The 20,479-nt window shown below is 39.4% G+C and overlaps 1 protein-coding gene across 1 annotated transcript; it reads right to left on the bottom strand.

Annotated features, from left to right (window-relative positions):
- Positions 1-1,585: 1,585 nt before the first annotated feature.
- CHDH (choline dehydrogenase) lies at positions 1,586-17,687 on the bottom strand. The gene is made up of 8 exons (XM_051811551.1): positions 17,035-17,687; positions 11,360-12,168; positions 10,786-10,937; positions 6,809-6,938; positions 6,025-6,159; positions 4,772-4,914; positions 3,873-3,975; positions 1,586-3,298 (listed from the first exon to the last, which is right to left on the bottom strand). Exons 2-8 carry the CDS (start codon positions 12,111-12,113, stop codon positions 2,880-2,882), a joined length of 1,836 nt encoding a protein of 611 aa, XP_051667511.1. The 5' UTR covers positions 12,114-12,168; positions 17,035-17,687; the 3' UTR covers positions 1,586-2,879.
- Positions 17,688-20,479: the final 2,792 nt, after the last annotated feature.

The raw sequence follows: 20,479 nt of genomic DNA, 5'->3' as shown, positions 1-20,479 counted from the left end.
TCAAGCTGTGCTGGCAGGTCTGGTAACTTCCAAATTCTTACATCAGACAGCTTTTAAAGTTAACTGGTTTTGAATACATAAATAGAAATATGTATAGAAAAATTAATGTCTCGGTAGAATTGGGAATAATCACACTATATTATTCTGTTAAATAAGTAAAACTCTGGAATTATCAGCCTGTGTTCTGCAATTCAATAAGGTGTAAAAGATGGTTAATTTTAGCTGGCAGACTGCCAGTGCTCCACAGGGCATGTTAGAATATCTTGGACATGTTCTAAGCATGACTTGACTGCTAGAAGTCAGAATAATTTTACCAGGAATTCAATATCAGCAGCCAGATATCAGCAAGAGAAACTAATGGCAAGATTGGTGTTACCTAAAGATTTCCCCAGAGCAACAAAACCTTTCAGCCAATTCTCTAGCACTGCATCAGAGGAATGTCATGAAGGAGCCTCAGCATTTTACAGCAGTGAGGCTGGAATTAATAACTGCAGTTCACAGCAATGAAAATATCTAAGTGTTTAGAAAGGGAGGAATCTGCAAGGTGTCTATGGGTGCAAGAAAAGATTATGTTTCAGAAGAAATGCCTGATAATATTTGATTACTCAGTGCAGCGATGTGTACCTGAACTAAGACACACAGTTTGGCATGGATACCTTGCTATTTACTCATATTTTTAGGGCTTGACATAATGGCAGAGGATAGGTCTGTGTGTGTTCAGTGATAAGTTATGTAAGCCAGTGGCTAGTTAATCCTCTGCAGTTGCATAATAACAATTCCCATCTTGCATGCCTAGAGTGGAAACTCATGTTGTAAATCTGCAAATGCAGGAACTTCAGCTTTCCATCTTGCCAAATTGCTTCCCCTCTCAGCTGCACAGGACTGTGGTAAGTCTCACCTGTTTATACTACTCTGAGTGTTGTGTTCTAAATGACACTAAGATACTTCCTGAATACCTTTAAAGGAAAATCTCAGAAGCACAGGTGCTGAATAATAATGATTTGCCATTAGAAGGTACAGAATATGCAGTCCCTGCTTCTCCCAAACACACATTGGCATCAGATCAATCGTTGTCTTTCAGCTAATCAATCACCTATGACTTGAAATATTCCTGTTCTTCCCCTCATTTCAAAAGAAGGCATCAAATACATAGAGAAGGTTTACCTGCCTCTTTTTGGAGCAGAGTTCACCGCCGGCATCTTCCATTTTCAGTGGTTTTGTTTGTCTTTATGCAGACATTCAAGTGAATCAAGTCCTTTCCCTCAGTTAACAGCAGGGCTTCCAATCACTGCCTTCCAGCAAGCAGCACCAGGTACAAATATCTGCCTTAAACATCTGCAGTTGTCCCTCTAGCCAATGTCTGAGTCAGCAAGGTTTTTTACAATCTGTTCAAATGGTGTCAAATTCCATTTTTCTGAAAAAGTTTATTGTGTTTGCCACCAAACTTAGGCTACAGATGCTTTTACTTTATAATTTGACAGCTGCTTAGTCAGAAGTTATTTTGCAATTCTTAATAAATACAGAGTAATCAATGGATTCAATTTCATTCAATAAGTTGTTCCCTTAGGTTTGTTTTTTTTTAAAAATCAGTACCTGAAAGTTAGATTGACATAGAAAACAGCCATGAAAGATCATGTAGCTTAATTTACACATTTGAAGATAATAAAATTAAGATTAAAGTCCTAACTAAAATGGATTCACTGACTAAAATATGTCTTCTAATTTAAAAAGATCTCTTCCCATATTATCAGCTTATGCAGTTATTTTGAATAACATTTCATTTCAAATGTAGTTTGGCTGTAATTTTTTAAATTAAATTTTATTGATAGCAAGGCACTATTCACAATATTTGCTGAGAAATATCTTTTGCAAACAATCATCTTGGAGCTAAGACCAGTAACTTTAAGGATGTTACAGGAAGTGCAGATCTGTTACTGTCCCAAATAATAAAGTGGTACAACTAAGTCAGCTTAAATTGTGAATAGAATTCTACTAAGCTCCTTGTGGAAAAAAACAAACCACAAACAAACAAGGAGAAATTCCAGTTTTCTGTTACATTTTTATAAATATTTTTATAAATATTAGCTCCAGCTCTGTATTTTTTTAAAGAATAAGCTTCTGATATATGCAATGTATGTCTTTTTCCTGAATACTATGCAGTTAAGACTGCTGAGTATAATGAAATCTCACCTTCAGTGTGAATTTGTAAACCATGTGTTCCTCTCGTAGACACAACATTTAACAAACTCTGAGCAGGTTCCTCTCTTTGCTATAAATTCTGATATAAACTACTTTGGCTTGTGAATATGAAATTGCCTAAATGCTTACATTTACTTAAGCATTCCTTGCAGGATGTGGGGATAACTGACTAGCCATTAGCCTGGGTAATATTCTCACAGCAGTTAAAACTCTTCCTTTAAATAACAAGGCAGACCATAATGATTTTCAAAATAGCACACATTAATATCTTCCATTCTTCATGCAATTGCACAGTATTTCTGGCTCATGTGAACACCTCTCATTTAGAAACAGCTTCTCTTCAACAAGTTTCAATTTACCACAGGAAGTCATATTTAATTTCTGATTCTTGGGATGGCCTGCACAGGGTCAGAAGTTGGACTCAGTGGTCCTGATGGGTCCTTTCCACTCAGCATATTCTATGATTCTGTAATTCTAAAATAAGCAACTTAAGCCAGCTCATTAAAAAAAAAAAAAAAGCAGGTAGTCTAATAATAATTAAAAAAAGTTCAAATTAATAGCTATTTTATTAGGATATGTCGTTTTGTGGGATATTTATCATGTGGCATGTTCAGTACGAGACCCCCACATGCTGATCAAAGCCTAAGTAGCAAAAGATGTGAAAGGATGAGAATATTCCTTTATCTCTGTGATTCCAAGGTTTTGGGCTTATATACAGGAACATTTTTCTCCTGAAGTGACGGGAGGCCCTTAATTATATCTGCAGCTTTCTCTGCTATCATGATAGTTGGGGCATTCAGATTTCCACTGACAACACTGGGCATTATTGAAGCATCGACGACTCTCAAGTTTTCAACGCCAATGACTTTTGTTTGGGGATCAACTACAGCAGTGCTGTCTGAAGGCAGACCCATTTTGCAGGTGCAGGAAGGATGATAAGCACTGTCAGCCTTCTGCCTTATGAAAGCATCTATTTCTCTGTCAGACTGAACGTGGCTTCCTGGTTGAATTTCAGGCCCACAAAATTTTTCCAAAGCTTTCTGAGCAAAGATCTCTCTGGCCAATTTGACACACTGGCGGAATTCCCAAATATCTCTTTCTGTGCAGAGAGAAAATAAGAAAATTGTAAGTAGACCTTTAATTTAGCAATACATACAGAATGCATAACAGATAAAATAGCATAGAAGAAAAAAGGCTGGAGGGAAAGTCTCTCACTGTTGAAAGCCATAATAAAGCAGAATATTTTTCAAAGTCACAGGTATTTACATTCACTGTGAGCAAAACTCTCACTTGTATTGCACAATCCCAAAAGGGAATAGGTGAGCTATGAGAAATTGCTCTTTATTTTGCTGTACCCACTGTCCAGCCAAGGCCATTATTCTCAGCACAAAGAAGCAAATGAGATGCATTCCTTCCCAAGCAGATGAGGGATGGAATGAACAGCATGACACAGCAAACACTGAGAATTCTGACTGCATCCCCTCCAGGGAATTCTTTCTAGTTTATAGGGCGCTTTGGGCAACTACCTCTTTCAATACTAGTTGATTTTATAAATGAGAAATCAGTAACAATGTACCAATCAACGCTTCTGAAATGGTGCTGAGTAGATACAAAAATCTGCCACTGAAACAGGCAAGAAGTAAGTTGGCAGAACAAGGAGAGGCTTCATTTACCTGTTGACAGGTAATTGGGCTCAATGATAGGATGGTCATTGGGGTCTGTACTCTTCAGCTTCAGCCAGCCCACACTTGTGCTCCTCATGGGTCCCACGTGGACCTGCAACAACAGTGCTGTACTCGTGACACAATCCCACCAGGTCAGGTTCCAAATTCAGTATGAGAATTTTTTTTTTCGCAATTTAGACAGACTGTACAAATTCAGCAAACATAAATGTTAAAAGAGAGAATGGAAAATGCCATTGAACATTTTCCCATTTTACATAAATTTTTTGTAAATGTGTTCCATAAGGGGAAGGAAATATCACTCACAGCTGTTCTTTTGATTTAAAATACAATCATTCCAATTTAGTAGTAGCAGAGCATTCTAATACAATCAGCAATTGGACCAAATTACTATCATCCCTGAAGAAAAGAGAATGGCAAAAAGAAACATTCAGTGACAGTTCCCCAGAATTAGCACAGACTTGAATCAAGATCATAGTCTAAAATGGGGCTTGGATTTGTGCCAATGAATAAGTGTGTGGTCTTATAAATTTTCACTTAAACCTTTGTCTAAACTGCAGTGGAACAGGGAACAACTTGATTTAGTTTTCAACAGCACCTACCACAATGTTATCCTAATCAACAGCATGATGGCACTTCACTAGTGCAAATCCTTAAACAGCTATTCAATACTTGCATACTTTCCCAGAGATAAAAAGTAACATAATTTTGGTAGCAATATCAAATGACAAGCTTGTGTTTTTTCCCCCAAAGTAGGAGGTTAAGCCAACTCTTTCATATTATGCTGTACAAAGTATTTTTCAGTATATAGTCAAACTATCAATATTTGCAATAGCGTGTAAGCCTCCTTGCTAATACAAGACATTATTGGAACACATTCTTCAACTCACCTGGTAAGCTTCCATTGTGGAAGCAACCCGACCATGATCAATCACCTGAGAAGGAAGAAAGTGGAACTGAATGTCGGGGTGAGGAACCCCTGGTTCACTTCGGATGAAACCACCAGATTCTAAGTGGGCAGTGGCTCCCTCACCTAGAGAGTGTAAATGAGATAGAAGATGCCATTAAAAGACCTCAGAAGAGCAATAAATCCACTTCTTTTTAACCCTTAGTAGCACTACTATGAATAATTTATAGATTCAGCATCAATTAGAAGGAACGTGAATCCATTACAAACAGCTTGTAATTTAAGCAATGTGCATCACTTCCATCTGCTTTTTAATGACTAGATAAATGTAAATATGCATAACTTTGGAAATCCTGTTTGTTTGAGAGCGGGATGTTACAGTTCTCTCACTGACTGGCAGACCCAGGGTCTAACTCCAGAAGCAGATTTGGTGCCAGGGCCCACAGGTGTGGAGGGAAGCGACTGCAGCATCCTGATATTCCTGCCCTGCACACTCCTGATGTGCAGTACAGTTATCCCATCAGTCACATGTAATAGGCAGAGCCATCCACAGTCCCCACCCTGAAGGGAAAGGTGAAAAGCCTGCAATGTGCCCCATATGATGTTATTCCCACATCTGTTTAAAACTGTAAGTTAGCTGTCAATATTTACTTGTGTGGTAAAAAGCCACATATACCCAGTGTAAATTGTCAAATACTAAGAGAATAATTCAGCAAGTGGTGGAGACCTCAACTTTGAACAAACTATTTTACTGATAACAAGGATTGTATTTGCAGATTCTTTTTGAGGTACAACTTACAACTGAGTTACTGTAAAATGCAAAAGTCAGTTCAGATTTACTCGCAGGCCTAGAGGATTCTGATCAGAGCAACAAACAATTGTTCTTCTGGAACAATTTTACAGAAAAATTTGTTCAGTTCAACAATACGTTTTTATTGACATTACATGGATTTCAAGTAGAATATTTTCTTCATTTTTTTAACAATAGCTTTCTCAGTAGCACTGATTTTAAAATGTAGAATTTTTCTTCAAATGAGATACGGGAATGTTAAAAGTAGCATTAAAATATTCTGATTTAGAAGAAAATATTTCAAGTCCATTTGCAAGTTCCAGTTATTTTCAAGAGCATGAAAAAAATTACATATCAAGGCTCCCAGCCTATGAAATTCATGGATGAAAGGCTGTAATAATTCTAAATCAATCAAGGGTAGAATGATTGCATACTTTGTTTCATACCTGTAAATTTCCAAAGCCATTCCAGACCAATCATCATCATGTTAAGTGGCTTTTGTGCACTATACAGAGTAATAGGCTTGGTGCACTTTTGCTGGACATACACTTCTAAATGATCTTGAAGGTTCTGGCCTACTCCTGAAGGGAAAAATAAAGGGGGAGGAGGGAGAAGAAAGGGCGGGGGGGGAAGTTATTTCATACAGAACAGTTACACACCACAATGGCTTCCAGAAAACAGCATAAATGGGAACTAAACTAACCTCTTACAAGGGCAGTGGTGACTAAGACCAAGACCATGAGTCATATCAGCCTTTTGCTCATGTCAGAATAAGGTTTTACATAAACATAGCATAACTAGAATGAAAATAGAAAGTTAGTGCAGTACTAACTTTTTTAGTTTTATGGAAAAGTTCATGTTATTCCTTCTGTATTTGAGTATTTATGACAGTGGGAGTTTATACAATCTGTTGTGGATCAAAACTCACTCAAAATCCTTAATGATAAGTATGCTGCTTAACCTTAAAGTATGCCTTTAGAAAGGCATTTTTACTATGAAATGTAGTGAGGAAAGTGTAGGAGTTTGTAGGAGGTTGTTCAGTTCTAAAATCAATGCATGTTTCCAGTGATTTGTATAAAATCAATGCAGCTTTCCACTGATTTGTAACAAACACATTTCAGTCCACACAACCTGATATAAAGAAAACTGTATTTCATGATTCATTTTATTTGAAGGTCATTGAATTGCATCCGTAGGAACATGAAAGGTTAAAACAAATAAAAAAATTACCAGGAAGATGGCAAACGACAGGGATCCCCAGTTTTTTTAGATCATCTGCATTTCCAATTCCAGACAACATAAGCAGCTGTGGAGAATTTATGGCACCTCCACTTAAAATAACTTCCTTATTGGCAAAAACCTAAAAGGAAATGAGCACAAAAGCCCTAAGATTATAAAGCCTGAGCTGACTGAAAGCAACGTCAAGAGCTTCTGTTCGGATATGCTGTTCTGATCCAGATTAGACACCCCTCCCTCACATTTTCCTCATCCTAAATGTGTTCCTGTCTTGCCAGAAGTTTCCGCAGAGAGAAATAATCAAGCTTTCACTTTGATCATTTCTGTATTTATTCCCAGCTTTACAATCCATTCAAATTGGATGGCACATAAACATTCAGCTCAGTCAGTACCATGGCTGCAAATAAACTCCTGTCCTACTTGCCAGGAAAAAAGTACCTGTGACATTTGGATCAGTCAGTTAAGCTTCTCTTCCGTTTTCAATAACCATTTGTAAATTAAAACTGAAACTCCTAAGGGAGATCTTGAATTCAGAGACATGCTAGCTCAAAAATTCTCAAGAGCTTATTTTCTTAATTCAACCAAGACTAATGTTTGGGTTTTTATCTCGTTGTAGTTCTCAGAAGCCCCTCAATCACTACAGCACCACTGAGAAAACTGTCTGCAGGCATATCTCTAATTCTGTTTTGCTGACACACTTTTCATCAGACGGTTTGGTCTGAGCTGGTCATGATATAGCTGCTAAACTATTCCTCTGCCTTGGACTTGGCTTTCTGTGCTGTACAGTTCTTTTCCTAGAACTGTCTCTGCAAGTATTTTGGCACATCATCTTTCCAGGAGTTCTGCCTCAGTATATTCTCATTTCGCAATACCAAAATCTTTCTCTGTGTCATTTGTATCTGGGGTTTTCCTCTTTGCTGTTGCCACATCTCTTTAATCTGGGATCAGAATGAGCCCTCTTAGTGCTTTTTACAGTTAAAACTGTGTAGAGTAAGAAAATATTGATACCCTCCTCCTTTTCCCTTCACTCTTTGAAAGAGGATGACGTGGGTGAACCCAACCATGTTCAAACTATCCCTTTCTATTCCAGTGAGATGGCTCATGGACACACACACGTGTTCCATCCTCCCTGGTCACACGAATGTTGCCTGTTATATAAACACTGAGTTAGGGATTAAAAGCTGAATAGTAACTGTTGGACATAAGAAAGAAAATTCAACATTCATCTGTCCTTAAGAAAGAACAACTACACCATAGAAGAAGCAAAAAGTATGCAACAACTTAATGCAAATTCTGAGCTAGTCCAACATGTTAAAGCAATACACATTTGCAAAAGTAATCTCAGAACATTTATCCTTGAATTCTAATATATCAGTGTGGCCACAGTGAGGACAAAATAGGTGACACACACAACTACGCCCCTGAGCTTTTTCTCATTACAAGCAAAATCCATGAGGGTTCAAGGAAACATAAAGGCTCCCCAGGGAAGTGCTGGAGTCTCCATCCCAGGAAGTGTTCAAAAAACAGGGAGACATGGCACTTTGTGGTATAGTTTAGTAGGCAAGGTGGTACTTGGTCGAAGGTTGGACTTGATCTTGGAGGTCTTTTCCAACCTTGATTCTGTGATTCCATGTGTGGTACTGCTCATCTGCATTTTCCACTTCCATAGAATGGAAGGTGCTATTAGGAGTAGCTGTTTGGTTTTATTTTAGGTAAGACATTTAGCTTCTAAAGTAACATTAAAAAGTGATGTTTTTCCTATAGTATGGTTAACAGATTAGCATGGAAGGCATATTAGCTTGGAGTAATTCTGTCCTTTTTGAATGACACAGCTATACAGAATGATTGTAAATGAGATTGTTGCTGGAGTAAGACTAGGAAGTAATAGGAGGAAGAAGTTTCATAAATTATTTTCACACTATTTATCTAATATTGCTCACAGATGGCCAGTGCTGCTTTTATTGTTTATTATTGTTTTGCTCTGGGCAATCATTAGTATGTTAAGACTAATACAGAGCACATCTATGCCTGTTGAATCAATACTTAGATCTGTATTTTGCATGTTATACAAATATAATTTACTTACATTTTCTATGGTACACACAGAACTGGTGCCAGTTTGTTCTAAGTACCAATCAAATGATGCTTGTTCAGTCTAAACTCACTGCAATGTCAGCACTGTAGTTATTCTCAGCCTGTATAGTCTTTCATGGTGCTTAAAGTTAACATGCTAAGAGAAAAACTGACTTTGATATATTTTTGTATGGGTTATTTAGTTTGTGAAACATTGAAACATTTTTATCCTTTAAAATATTATTTTCTGCTTGATTCTGAACTTAGAAAGTGTAGGAATGTTCAGCCTACCTTCCATACTTTTGTCAGAGAGCTTACTGGAATACTGGAACCCTTCTCTAGGACCTCAACCTCTAGTGAAATAACAAGTCACTGGCTGGTGAATAGGTTTTGAATCATGCTTGAATCAGGTTTTGGTGACCTCTTGACGTAAAAGAGATCCTATCTAAAATGGACTGTAAAACCAGAAACTCTTTAATGTAATCAAGGGTTTCATCTTGATGTTCATAATGCAATAAAATTATTAGCTCTTCCATCCTGACAGGTCTAAAATTTTCCAGAAGGTAAAAGAAGAGAAATCCTGCAATTGTGATGCTGGGGGGGGGGAAAAAAGAAGGGAAATACTTTGAAGGTGTACTTTGTCTGATATATGCTAAATATATATCATTCTTTCACTATGTATAACTCATACATATATTAATATGCATGAACATTCATAGCAATTAAAGAATTAAAGAATTTTGCAATTAAATGTTCAGATATTCAGAAAGTCTTTGATCATGTGTAATTAGGTTTCCAAGACTTTCTTCAACCAAGTTAATCTCGATAATGGCACAAGAACAGCAATTAGAGACACTATTTCACAGACACTTAATAGCTCATGAAATCAATTAAATGTTCTGCAAATTTTGTTTTACATTGTTAAAATGATTATCGTTACCAAACCACTTAGACAACAACAGATTTGTTCTGTGCATTAGAAAATCAAAGAACAGTTTATTTGTACTGCATTTTAACTTTTAGCAGGTGTTCAGTCACAGAACACTCGTCTGCTGAGTCTTATTAGACTTACTGAACTCAAACCATCAAAATTTGTACTCTACTCTCTCTAGGGTATTATTATTACCCTTTTTAGTTGTTTTATACTTGTTTGTGTCTAAGTATCTCAGGTTATTAGCATGCAAGCCCCTTTTAGGCAATATCCTAGTTACACACTCTGTAACTAGCTGTTAAGGGAAGTGAGGATGTTTTAGCTCTTACAGAAGTCAATTGATTGAAAGAAGCATAAAATTAGCTGATTATCCACAGAGTTAAGTTGTAATGACAATTCAAGCTTCCTTCCACACAATCACATGTTCGGTGAAAGTTGGACTGAGACTGAAAAATACTCATTCCACAACCAACTATAAGGCAAGTTTCATCATGTTTCATCATTACTATCCCATGTTTCATCCCATTACTATCTTGATACATAATGGCAAAGTAGAAGTGAATGACTTGTTATTTATCCCTTGAGCCATTCAGAGTTCAGGTCTGGCTTTTACAGATTTTCCTATGCCAGAACATAATTTTAAGAATTGTTTTTCAGAAACATCAGCATAGTCAACACTAGTCAATGTGCTGAGGCAGTGCATGATTGCACCATAGGTTCCAATCAGACATCTTACACAACACTCTTGTGTAACATCAAGTTATGACTTGTCCCCTCAGTACTGAGAGATGGAAATATGATGGAGAAGTTAATCTCTAAATCAATACAACTGCAATATCACCCACTGTAGAATAACTGACAAGGAATCATATACTGGTATCACTTTTAATAAAAGTGTTGGTTTTTCAAAAAAAAATTAATTTTGCTTTGACTCATACCTTTCAACTGGAAAATAAAAATCTCTTACCTTTTTCATTTGCCCATTTTTCACATACTCAACACCAATGCATTTTGTTCCTTGAAACAAGATTTTTGTTACAAGTGTCTTCTCTGCAACTGACAAATTTGGGCGTGATATGGCTGGGCGAAGATAAGCACTAGCTGTGCTCCATCTTTGACCTACAATGTATATTTACATTAAACATCACAATAGTCATGCTCAGTATTCTTCAGATTTTGGCCAATAACCACCAGGATGTTTACAGAGGGAAAGCCTTCACAGAGTTTATCAGTTCGAAGCAAATGTGATTTGAAATAATAGGGAAAGATTTTATTTTAACATAACATATTTCACAGTGACATAGTTTAACTGTGAATCAAGACTTGCCTGCCAGTGCAATTTTCAATGAAATATGCACTAGACTGATAGCAAACTGCTGTGAAATGAACAGGGTGCAAACACAGAGTGCCATAGCTGTGTAGTAACCTAAACACCCAAATGGCATTCAATGCAGATTATATGTCCATATTCCAAAATTACTTCAGAAGTACCACTGATGGCTCAGAAACAGAAATTACTTATGTATTCCATTATGATTTACCTTGATGTACAGTCATGTCCATCCAGCCAAATCCTTCTTGCTGATAGCCATTCATATCATCTGTGAAGGGATACCCAGCTTGCTGGGTTGCCTCCAGGAATGCTTGATGAAGAGGATGGTTTGTTTTCCCTCTCGACACGTGCAGAGGTCCATTTCCACCTCTGTACTGATTTGACCCCAGTTCATGTGTCTGTGCCTTCTTAAAATAGGGCAAGCAGTGTTCATAGTCCCATCCTGCAGCCCCTTCCCTGTTCCATCTGTTATAATCCTCTGCATGCCCTCGGATGTAAACCATAGCATTGAGGGAAGAGGAGCCACCCCACACTCTCCCTCGGGGCCAGTACATCACTCGGCTGTCCATGTGCTTTTGGGGTGTTGTGTGGTAATACCAGTTGTATTTCTCATCACAGAGGTTGTATGTTAATGCAGCAGGCATGTGAATCTTCCACATCAGTCTTTTACTGCCTAGAAGGGTATCTTTAGGGCCTGCTTCCAAAAGGAGCACAGTACTGAGAGGGTCTTCTGTCAGTCTGTTGGCTAATACACACCCTGCTGATCCAGCTCCAACAATGACATAGTTATAAGAGTTTGCCTTTTCAGAACTAAGTTGAGATGATGCACGTGAAATTTTGAGTTGTTGTTCATTGATGCCTAGTATGTTCTTTAATGTGTGTGCTTTAAACAAGCTTCCTGTTACTTTGCCCATCTGACTTACAGGACTGTACCACTTAACTCCTTTCATTAAGTATGACATCTTTACTGATAGTACCAGTTTTGCAGAATTTTCAACAAAAATCCAGTGTTTTACCCTAGAAAAACAAAAAAAATACTAATTAAGATGTAAGCATTACTACCTCTAAAATGTCAGTCATTTTCAGGTAACACTGGTATACTTTATCCATTCTCACTATCCAGGAACAATGGATAACATTAACAATGTCAATAAACCAATAAACATTTACTCTGAAATTTGCTGTCTTATTATTCATTTAATGCAGTCTATATATGTGTATTATATGCAGCCTGACTTCTATTTACTCCTGGTTCCTGAGATAGATACACAACAGACATTTTCAAGTATTTGCCAAACTCATAAAGGGTGGAAACCTTTGCTTACCTAGTAGTTTGTCTTCACTCACCTCTAACAGGAAAGAATACAAGGAAAACAACAATTCCACAAACTTCTCTGTAAGTTTTTGACAGACAGTGATATCACACAAGCCAATTCACAATAGAAGTGATGAGTATGCCCACTGCATATTCTGCCAGACCAAATCTAGGACATCTCTACACAACAAATGTGCAACACTGAAACTCCTTTCCAGCTATCCCTAAGGTGAAAAGCTGCTGGGTTTGGAGGCATGACTCCAAACATAGGGAAAGGCAAAATCTCCTCATCTGTGGCTTTCTACCCTAGTACTAAACCCAGGTCCCTCAAGAGTTCTCCAAGTACAGTTACAATCCATCATCACCAGATCCTCAGGCTGAGTAGGAATGGCAAGTTTTTTAACCTTCAGAGAAGCCTGTGAGCCCTGTCAGCAACACAGGTTTAGCTCTGTGTTGTACTGGTACAGGGACTCAATGCAAGTTTTTCACAGCCTGTGTGTCACAGAAACTGTTGCTGCCAGCCAGTCAAAAGTGTTTCTCTTGCTCTCTCCCCTTGAAACTCATTCCTTTTGGTATAAACTGTTAGTGAATAGGGATATCTTGAGGTTGTAAATAGTATTTCTCCCTGGCCCATGGCTTTGGTCTAAGTCATTGCTGGGGATTCCAGAGATAGCAACTTATCCAGAGGCTGTTCCACTGTAATGCACTGGCCAACTGAAAGATATAACCAAGCTTTTTCCTGAAATACACTGAATACTGTATTATGTTTGTGAAGTAAAATTTTTCAGAAATTAGTTGTTACTGTTGATTTTTTTACATTCAAATTTCATAGTTATGTAGTTTTGTAATATAAAACCTGCATTTATTTTTAAATGTCTGGGGTTTTTCACTAAAAGAAAACATGCCTTAATGAATCAGCTTTTTCTTACTGAACAGTGGAACAGAACTGTACTCCTTTTCTTGGATGAAACTCTACAGTGTAAAGTTTGTGAGAGCACACACAAGGCCCTAAGGCCTCTGTAACAAAATAGATGTATTTTGCTGATGAATGTTAAAAGTCTTCCATGCACAATTATATACAATTGTACAATTTTATGTACAATCTCATGTGCAAAAGTATGGGGTTTTTTTTACTCTCAGGGAAAGGATGGGAAGAAGCATACATTTGACTCTTCTTAGAAAAACTTGTAATAGGCTGTACAAACCCCCAAACTTCTGAAAAATGAACAACCAATCATGGAGAACAGTTTGCTCTGCAAAGAAAAAAAAAGATGCTGGGGATATGTCTGAGCCTAAAGTTCACACAGGTGATTCTCACATGGCTAATAAAAAACTGAGCCCAGCTGAAGGTGGGGGTGGAATTTGTTTTTTGCAGGTGGAAACTATTAAAGGATTGTCTCTTGCAGAAGGAGGTTTGCCCATTTCCTGTGATGCAGCAGAGGTGCATGCAAAGGTAGAGAGGTTTTTACTTGATTTGTTGTGATGAAGAGGGTTATGGTTTTGAAGTACTGATGTTTAACCTGCAAAACTGATGGGCCATGGGACTTTATTGATTCAGGAACAGCAAATTGGTAATGAGGCTGGTAGAATATGGGCCTGGGCCTGAACAATCTGGGAAAGATATTCTGTCCCTGGGTTGCTTCTACTTTTCTGGGAGGAGTGAACACTCATATTTTGGTCCTACAGAAGGTCAACACTTATTATTTAGACAGGTAGGGCTCACAGACTCTGAAATGAGTACTGACTGGCTTCTTTTGGCATCTATAAAGCCATTGAATATTACTGTACCTCCTCACCAGAATGCTGGTTGTTAAGCCTGAACTCTACCTAATCCTTGGCTGAGGGTAGATTCTCCAAAATCCCTGGAATCGTGTTCAGTCAGGGACTTATCTACTCTGCTAGTGCTGGAGGCTGTAGTTCTACAACTTGCTAAAGCATAAACAAGGGCTACTGAGCTCCCAAAAACACTCTGAAGCGGCACTCCAAAGACAGCAGTGACATGACAGGATTAAGTGTTTGTGTCTTGCCTTGTGCCAGAATCCTAATACCAAAGTCTATACCTTTTAAAAGCTGGTTTGCTTAAGAGCCTCTCACAGATACAGGCTTTGAAACTCAAAACTATTCAACATTTTATTGAAGAGGTTGGTCTAAAGGACTGAGATCATCAAGTCCCGAAATTGGAACATGATGATACTTCTCTACAATAATGTATGAAGTACTATAAGCATGCATGGGTTAATCACAATTCAAGTTCTTCTGTGGTAAATACTCTTGTGGAATGTGGCAGAACCACAGAAAATGTAATCTTTTTACACTGAGCATCTTTGCACTCAACTTTCCCTTTCCGTTGTAGTTTGGTTTGTTTTTTTTGTTTGCACTGGAGCATTTAGAACCTGTGAAGTGTTCCCAAAAACTGTATTTCAGCAAAAAAGGTGCTTTTTTTCAGTAACTGGAAAAAAATCAAGTTATTATCTTAATACATAGAGTCACTTGAGGCTCTGAAATGTGCTGGGGAAGCAGGCCCTCTTTACCCAGGGAATTATAGTTTTATGGCAGCTCTATTAAATAGTATAGTGTCAAAATGAAATATATAGAAATGTTAAAGTATACACAACGTGGTTCTACTGGAATGCTCTCTACTTCCTACAAACAAAAAGCTGTCTTTTGGGCCTCAGTGAATATTATGGCATGTCTTTCAGAATTCCCCCAAATCAGGACCTCTTTATGAACATGTGGTAAGATGTTCCTCAGGAATCAGTGAGCAGACCTGCAGAAATGCATATGGCAGCAACATAAAATACATTCCCTGTATTGCAGTAGAGCTTCAAAATCGGGAGCTCGTTTTAAAAAAGTTTGTTGCTATTCAGCAGGGCCTACAGACAGTGATCTTACAAGACTGAGGAGAGCAGGAGCACCTGAGCAGGAAAATTCTCTTGCTACAATTTAATAATATATTTAATTGGACACTGGTGAGCTCGAAGTGGGCAGTGGAGTTCTGAAATGAAGCGTCTGGGGCTCCTTGTATCATTGTAACACATTTCTGAATACAGTATCAGGCTGATGTAATCCACCAGTACCTACAGTATCTACTGTTGTGACAACACAGATGTTGATCTGGGGTCACATGTGAAAACAGATTTCTCTAAAGGGCAGTGATGCTGTAAAAGGTGAAGAATGTGTTCCTTCACTTTTTTTTTTTTTTTTTTTTTTTTAAGAAGGGGAGACAAAAAGGAGAGGGAAAAAAGGCTGCATAGGGCATCTAAGGACTAAAATGGCTTGCAGTCTCTGTAAGATAGATAAGCAAAGGTGTTAGGATTCAGCCCAGAGACCTTACTCCTAGACTTCTAAAGGGCTGACAGTCCACTGCAAAGAGAGGAAGGAGGATATCCTCCATACATAGGAGGGTGTACTGGAAAATGGGTAGCAATGAAATGGTTCTGTAGTATATGAGGTGCCTAATTTAAAAGTGTTAGAGGGCACTGGGCATCATTACTGTTAACCAACCAGAGCTGTCCTGTTCTTTGATAAAACTGCAAATGAGTCATCAAAAATATGTACCACAACAGAGCACCCACTGTCTGGGCTGAAGGCTGAATTACCAGCCAAGAAGGTTAAATCTAATATTGATGTTCTTTTTAAGTAACTGAAGTATTATTTTAAATTTGCTCCATCACGTTTTTCACATTTATAGTTAGATATGATTCCATGTTTGGGTTTTTTGTTTGTTTGTTTGGGTTTTTGTGGTTTAGTTGGTTTTGTGTTTTCTTTGTTGGGTTTGTTTGTTCATTTCATTTTACATCAAATGGAACAGGACTGACAGAATAACATCTGAGAGCATTTTTATCTTGCAAAGTGTGAACTCAGTCAGCGCTGTCCTGGCCATAACATTCAAGTGACTTTGAGAGTCAGTGTGTAGATGATTCACAAACTTCAGTTCTCTTAATTTCTGAAGTGCAGAGGTCAAAAATCAAGCCATTCTGATTTAGTTTAAATGGAGCATACACGTTTGGATTGAATGGATTAAAACACTAGTTTCAAGGCACAATTCTTTTTGCTGTATTGATCTACATCCACTCTCCTCTACGCATGGTCCCTCTGCACGAGAACTGTCCTAGCCCAGTTCTTCTAAACTGATCCTGGAACAAAGAGGGCCACTGTGCCTGAAACTTTACTCCCTGTCCTATTTTGACAGAGCCAAAACAAGAATATCCTCTCTGGCAGATGTAAAATATGACCCTCTCCCAGAGATGTCTGCAGCATGGACAACGCACGATGCAGCAGAACAATGAGACCTTGTCAGTACGTTTACCCTTCACGGTGCTGCCAAAACCTGTCAGGCCTGACTGTGTGAGGCGCAGGAGGAACAGCTCCTCAGGTAAAAGCAGCTCTTACCTTTTGTTTGTTTGTTTTTCCCTGCTGGAGGCTGTTTAACACCGTTTAAATCAATCTGCCTGGGAATGTTTTGGACTAACTTTCACTTCAGTGCCGCTAGGAAGGAAGTTCATTCACTTAGAAAAAGTTTGTGGCAAGTTTCCTTTCCACGGCTGGAACCGTTCAAGCCCACTTACCTCGCCGCTTCCTCCTGAGAACAAGCGTGTCTGGCCGCTGTGAGCTCCGCAGGGTCTGCGGCTGCCCGCGACCCCTCTTGGGGGGCTCCTGCCGCACAGAGACCGGGGCCGCCGGAGGAGGAGGGAGATCGCGGGTCTGTCCCGCAGGAGGGGCACCCACAGGACACGTCTCCGTCCCTGCCCGCCGCGGAGGCCGCTCGTGTGTGGGGCTGCCGACCCTCGGCAGCCACCGCCCAGCTCCGGGGGGGACGGGGGTGGTCCCTGCGAGCGCTGGGGCCGCGGGCGGGGGGCGGGAGGAGGAGAACTCTGTGGAGAGGCAGGGCAGGGGCGCGGGTGGGACTTCCCACCGGAACGCACCCTTTGGCTGCTGCGGAGGATGTGTCAGAGCGGCTTCGTTCTGTTTCGAAAGCGGCCCGAGGGGCAGCCGGGCCGAAGTCCTCTGCCTCGCCCGTCCCGCTGGAGTGAGCGGGCGGCTGGAGCTCTGCGGGACGGGATCGGGGCACGGGACGGGACCGGGACAGGGGACGGGACTGGGACAGCTCCGCCCGCGGGACTCCGGCAGTGTCCAGCTCCGCGCTAAGGCGGCTTCCCCCGCTCCTTTCCCGGGAGCGCTCCAACTTTTTCACTCCGCCCCTAGTGGGGTGGACAAAAAGGCTTTTTTTGTTTAGGGTTTTTTTGTTGTTTTTAGTTGGTTGGTTGGGGGGGTGGGGTTCCCCTTAAAGCAATAAAAATGTTTTTGCTTTTTAAAGCAAACGTCTTCGACAGTGTTGTCACCTCGGCTGCGAACCCGCTTTCCAACGGGAGCGCTGGGAGCTGCAGCTGCTCGAGGTGAAGGGGAGAAGCTCCAGATCGCGATGGGGCGGGCGGGCCCCGCTCCACCGTCCGTGTCCCTGCCCGGCACTGCCGGGGGTGTCCCTGTATGAGCCGTAGGCGAAGTGCTCGAGGACAGCCTGTGAAAGTTGAGCTGGACCTTGCAGTTCAAGGCTTTAGGTAAGGATCGCACGATCCTTACCTGTCAATGTGTGTTTCCGGGAGAACACCTTGGTTTGGAAGGGAGCGAGTAGCAAACGAGTTGTCCCAACGTACCTGTGTGGAACTGACTGCGGGGTTTGTTGCTCATCACCAATAAGTGTGTGTTTAATGATAACTCAGAATATCCCGCTGGGTAGCCAATGCTGACTAGAAATTGTTGATGCTACCTCATTCTTGGCTACTCAGAGAGATAATCACCCCTTTATGCATATTTCAATAGAATTTAGTGAAAATACACACAAATTGTATATGTGCTAAAATTTTAAATATCCATTTAAATTCATAGTCTTTAAAGATAATTTTGCTGAGGTACAGCAGAAGTTGTACTGAAATTGGTACTATGAACACATATGGACATAATACCGAAGGGGGGAAGATGACTCCAAGAGTGTTTCACAATATCATCTTTGCCTGAATATTGAATAGGGTCTAAGACCTACTTCTGAATCTTTCCCTCTATCATACCCATGGCCTAATAATGGAAATTTTGAGAAATCTGTACAGTTGAATTTGGATAGTAATGCCGTATTTTTATCTGTGGATATGAGATCGAGAAATTTTCTTAGTTTACACATGATGATGGATTTACTCTGGTAAATTATGATGGCTGGTACTCTGACATGACCAAATGTACCTTTAGCAGACTAAACAAATTCCTTGCAGATTTGAGCATGCAGATGTGTAACTAAGAAGTTCTATGCTTCTAAATCATTTGGAAGTTTAGTAGGCTAGATATTTTTGCCACATCTATTTTCAGGCAGCAGTGCCTGAATTGAAACAGCTGCAGAGAATCCCTGTTGTAACAAACACTCCTGATTTGCCCCTTCAAAAGCAAGATCACTCTGTAAGGTCATAAGGTGCCACCTGCAGGGTGTGTGGTGCCTACCACAAGCACAGCTCCAGCAGAAACCCATTTCATCGCTTATATAGTTATTAACAACTTTAAACTGAAATCTTTTCAACCCTCAGGGAGTTTGCAAAAATACAGACAAAATTAGGAGTGAGTTTTACAACAAGCAGTCTTGGGCTTGAACATTTAATATTGTTTTATGAGCATCAAAGGTATGAAGTTCTTATCAATACAGACATAGAAGCAAAGGTAATTTTCTGTTAAATTATAGTAAATTGAAAGCATAGTTTTCTAAGTTATCCTTCTGTAGTAGCACAGCAGGAGGCTCTTGCTTCCAGTGAAGTGCAATCACCAGAGCTGGCCAGAGAACTCAGGGAGAGGGTTTAACAGAGCTGCTGTTGCTTTCAGAGGAGCTCTGCTCCACTGGTAACATTATTTCAGTTTTTGAGATTATATTCTTAAGAATAGTTTAAACAGTGTGATTTTACTCAGAATGAGATTAATCAATGAACATGACAATGTAAGAAAATACATAGCAACTAGGAATTAGGCTTCACTGACATGCAGCACACCTTGCTTGGAATTCCTAAGATACTCTGTTTTGTTGTATTTGACTAGTAGATTTAAAGATAAATGTATATGAATGATCTATAATTCTGCTGTTAAGAATATGTAATAGTTTTAAAGCCTAGTAAGGGCAATTTTGAAATGCAATTAAATATTTAACGTGATTTAATTTCATAATGATTCTTTTTGTGATAAATGGTTTTGACTTTTTTCTTCCCCTGCATACCTGTCTTCAGGATTTCACGTCACTATTACACATGAAACTAGAATTTCTGTGAGGATACCAGGGGGCGATGAGAGCACTGATATCTTTGTAAAGGTAAGCAACATTTTTAAAATTCCAGTAATGATTAACCATTTTACATTGCCTTTTAGCACAATTTCTCTTCTATATACGGGCATTGGAAATGCTCATTTCAGTAATTCTGTGTGCATTTTCTCTAAAGTCTATTAAAATATGCATAAATGAATCCATAAATACTATACATTGATAAATATTATTATGATAACTGAAGATAGTTTTTACAGACTTGATTCTTTCTCTTTCAGAACTCCTCACAATCAATTCTGTTGGAGGATTTGTGTGTTTTCTTCCTGCTGCTCTACTTGTGGCTGTATGTGCTGCAGTAGCTCATCACAGACTGAGGTAAGAGTTCTTACTTTTTCAAGTTTTAGTACTCTGTAATTCCTGCTGTTTGAGTTTTGCTGCAAGCATCCTTTTAGACAAGATCATGTGAAGAGACCACCTTTTAGGTATCATCGTAATGGAAACTGTCTCAAGTTTGTTTAGGAAGCTCCAGATGTGGCTGTATCAATGTTCCTGTTTAAATCATTGCTGTGCTTTTGAAGGGAGTTGCCCATGAGCCTCTCTCTGGTTGGGTTTGTATCGCAGGGTGGGTTTGTATTGGGCAGCCTAAATGCCCTCAGATGAAATTAAATTGGACTGCAATCACCACTTTTGACCAGACTGCACCAGCTCTCCTATCAGCAGCTTTT

Source organism: Manacus candei, unplaced genomic scaffold, assembly GCF_025592945.1.
Source record: "Manacus candei isolate 608988 ecotype Guabito, Panama unplaced genomic scaffold, ASM2559294v1 h1tg000082l, whole genome shotgun sequence".
In the NCBI taxonomy this organism is placed as follows: domain Eukaryota; kingdom Metazoa; phylum Chordata; class Aves; order Passeriformes; family Pipridae; genus Manacus; species Manacus candei.
This window is presented reverse-complemented; position numbering and strand designations above follow the sequence as displayed.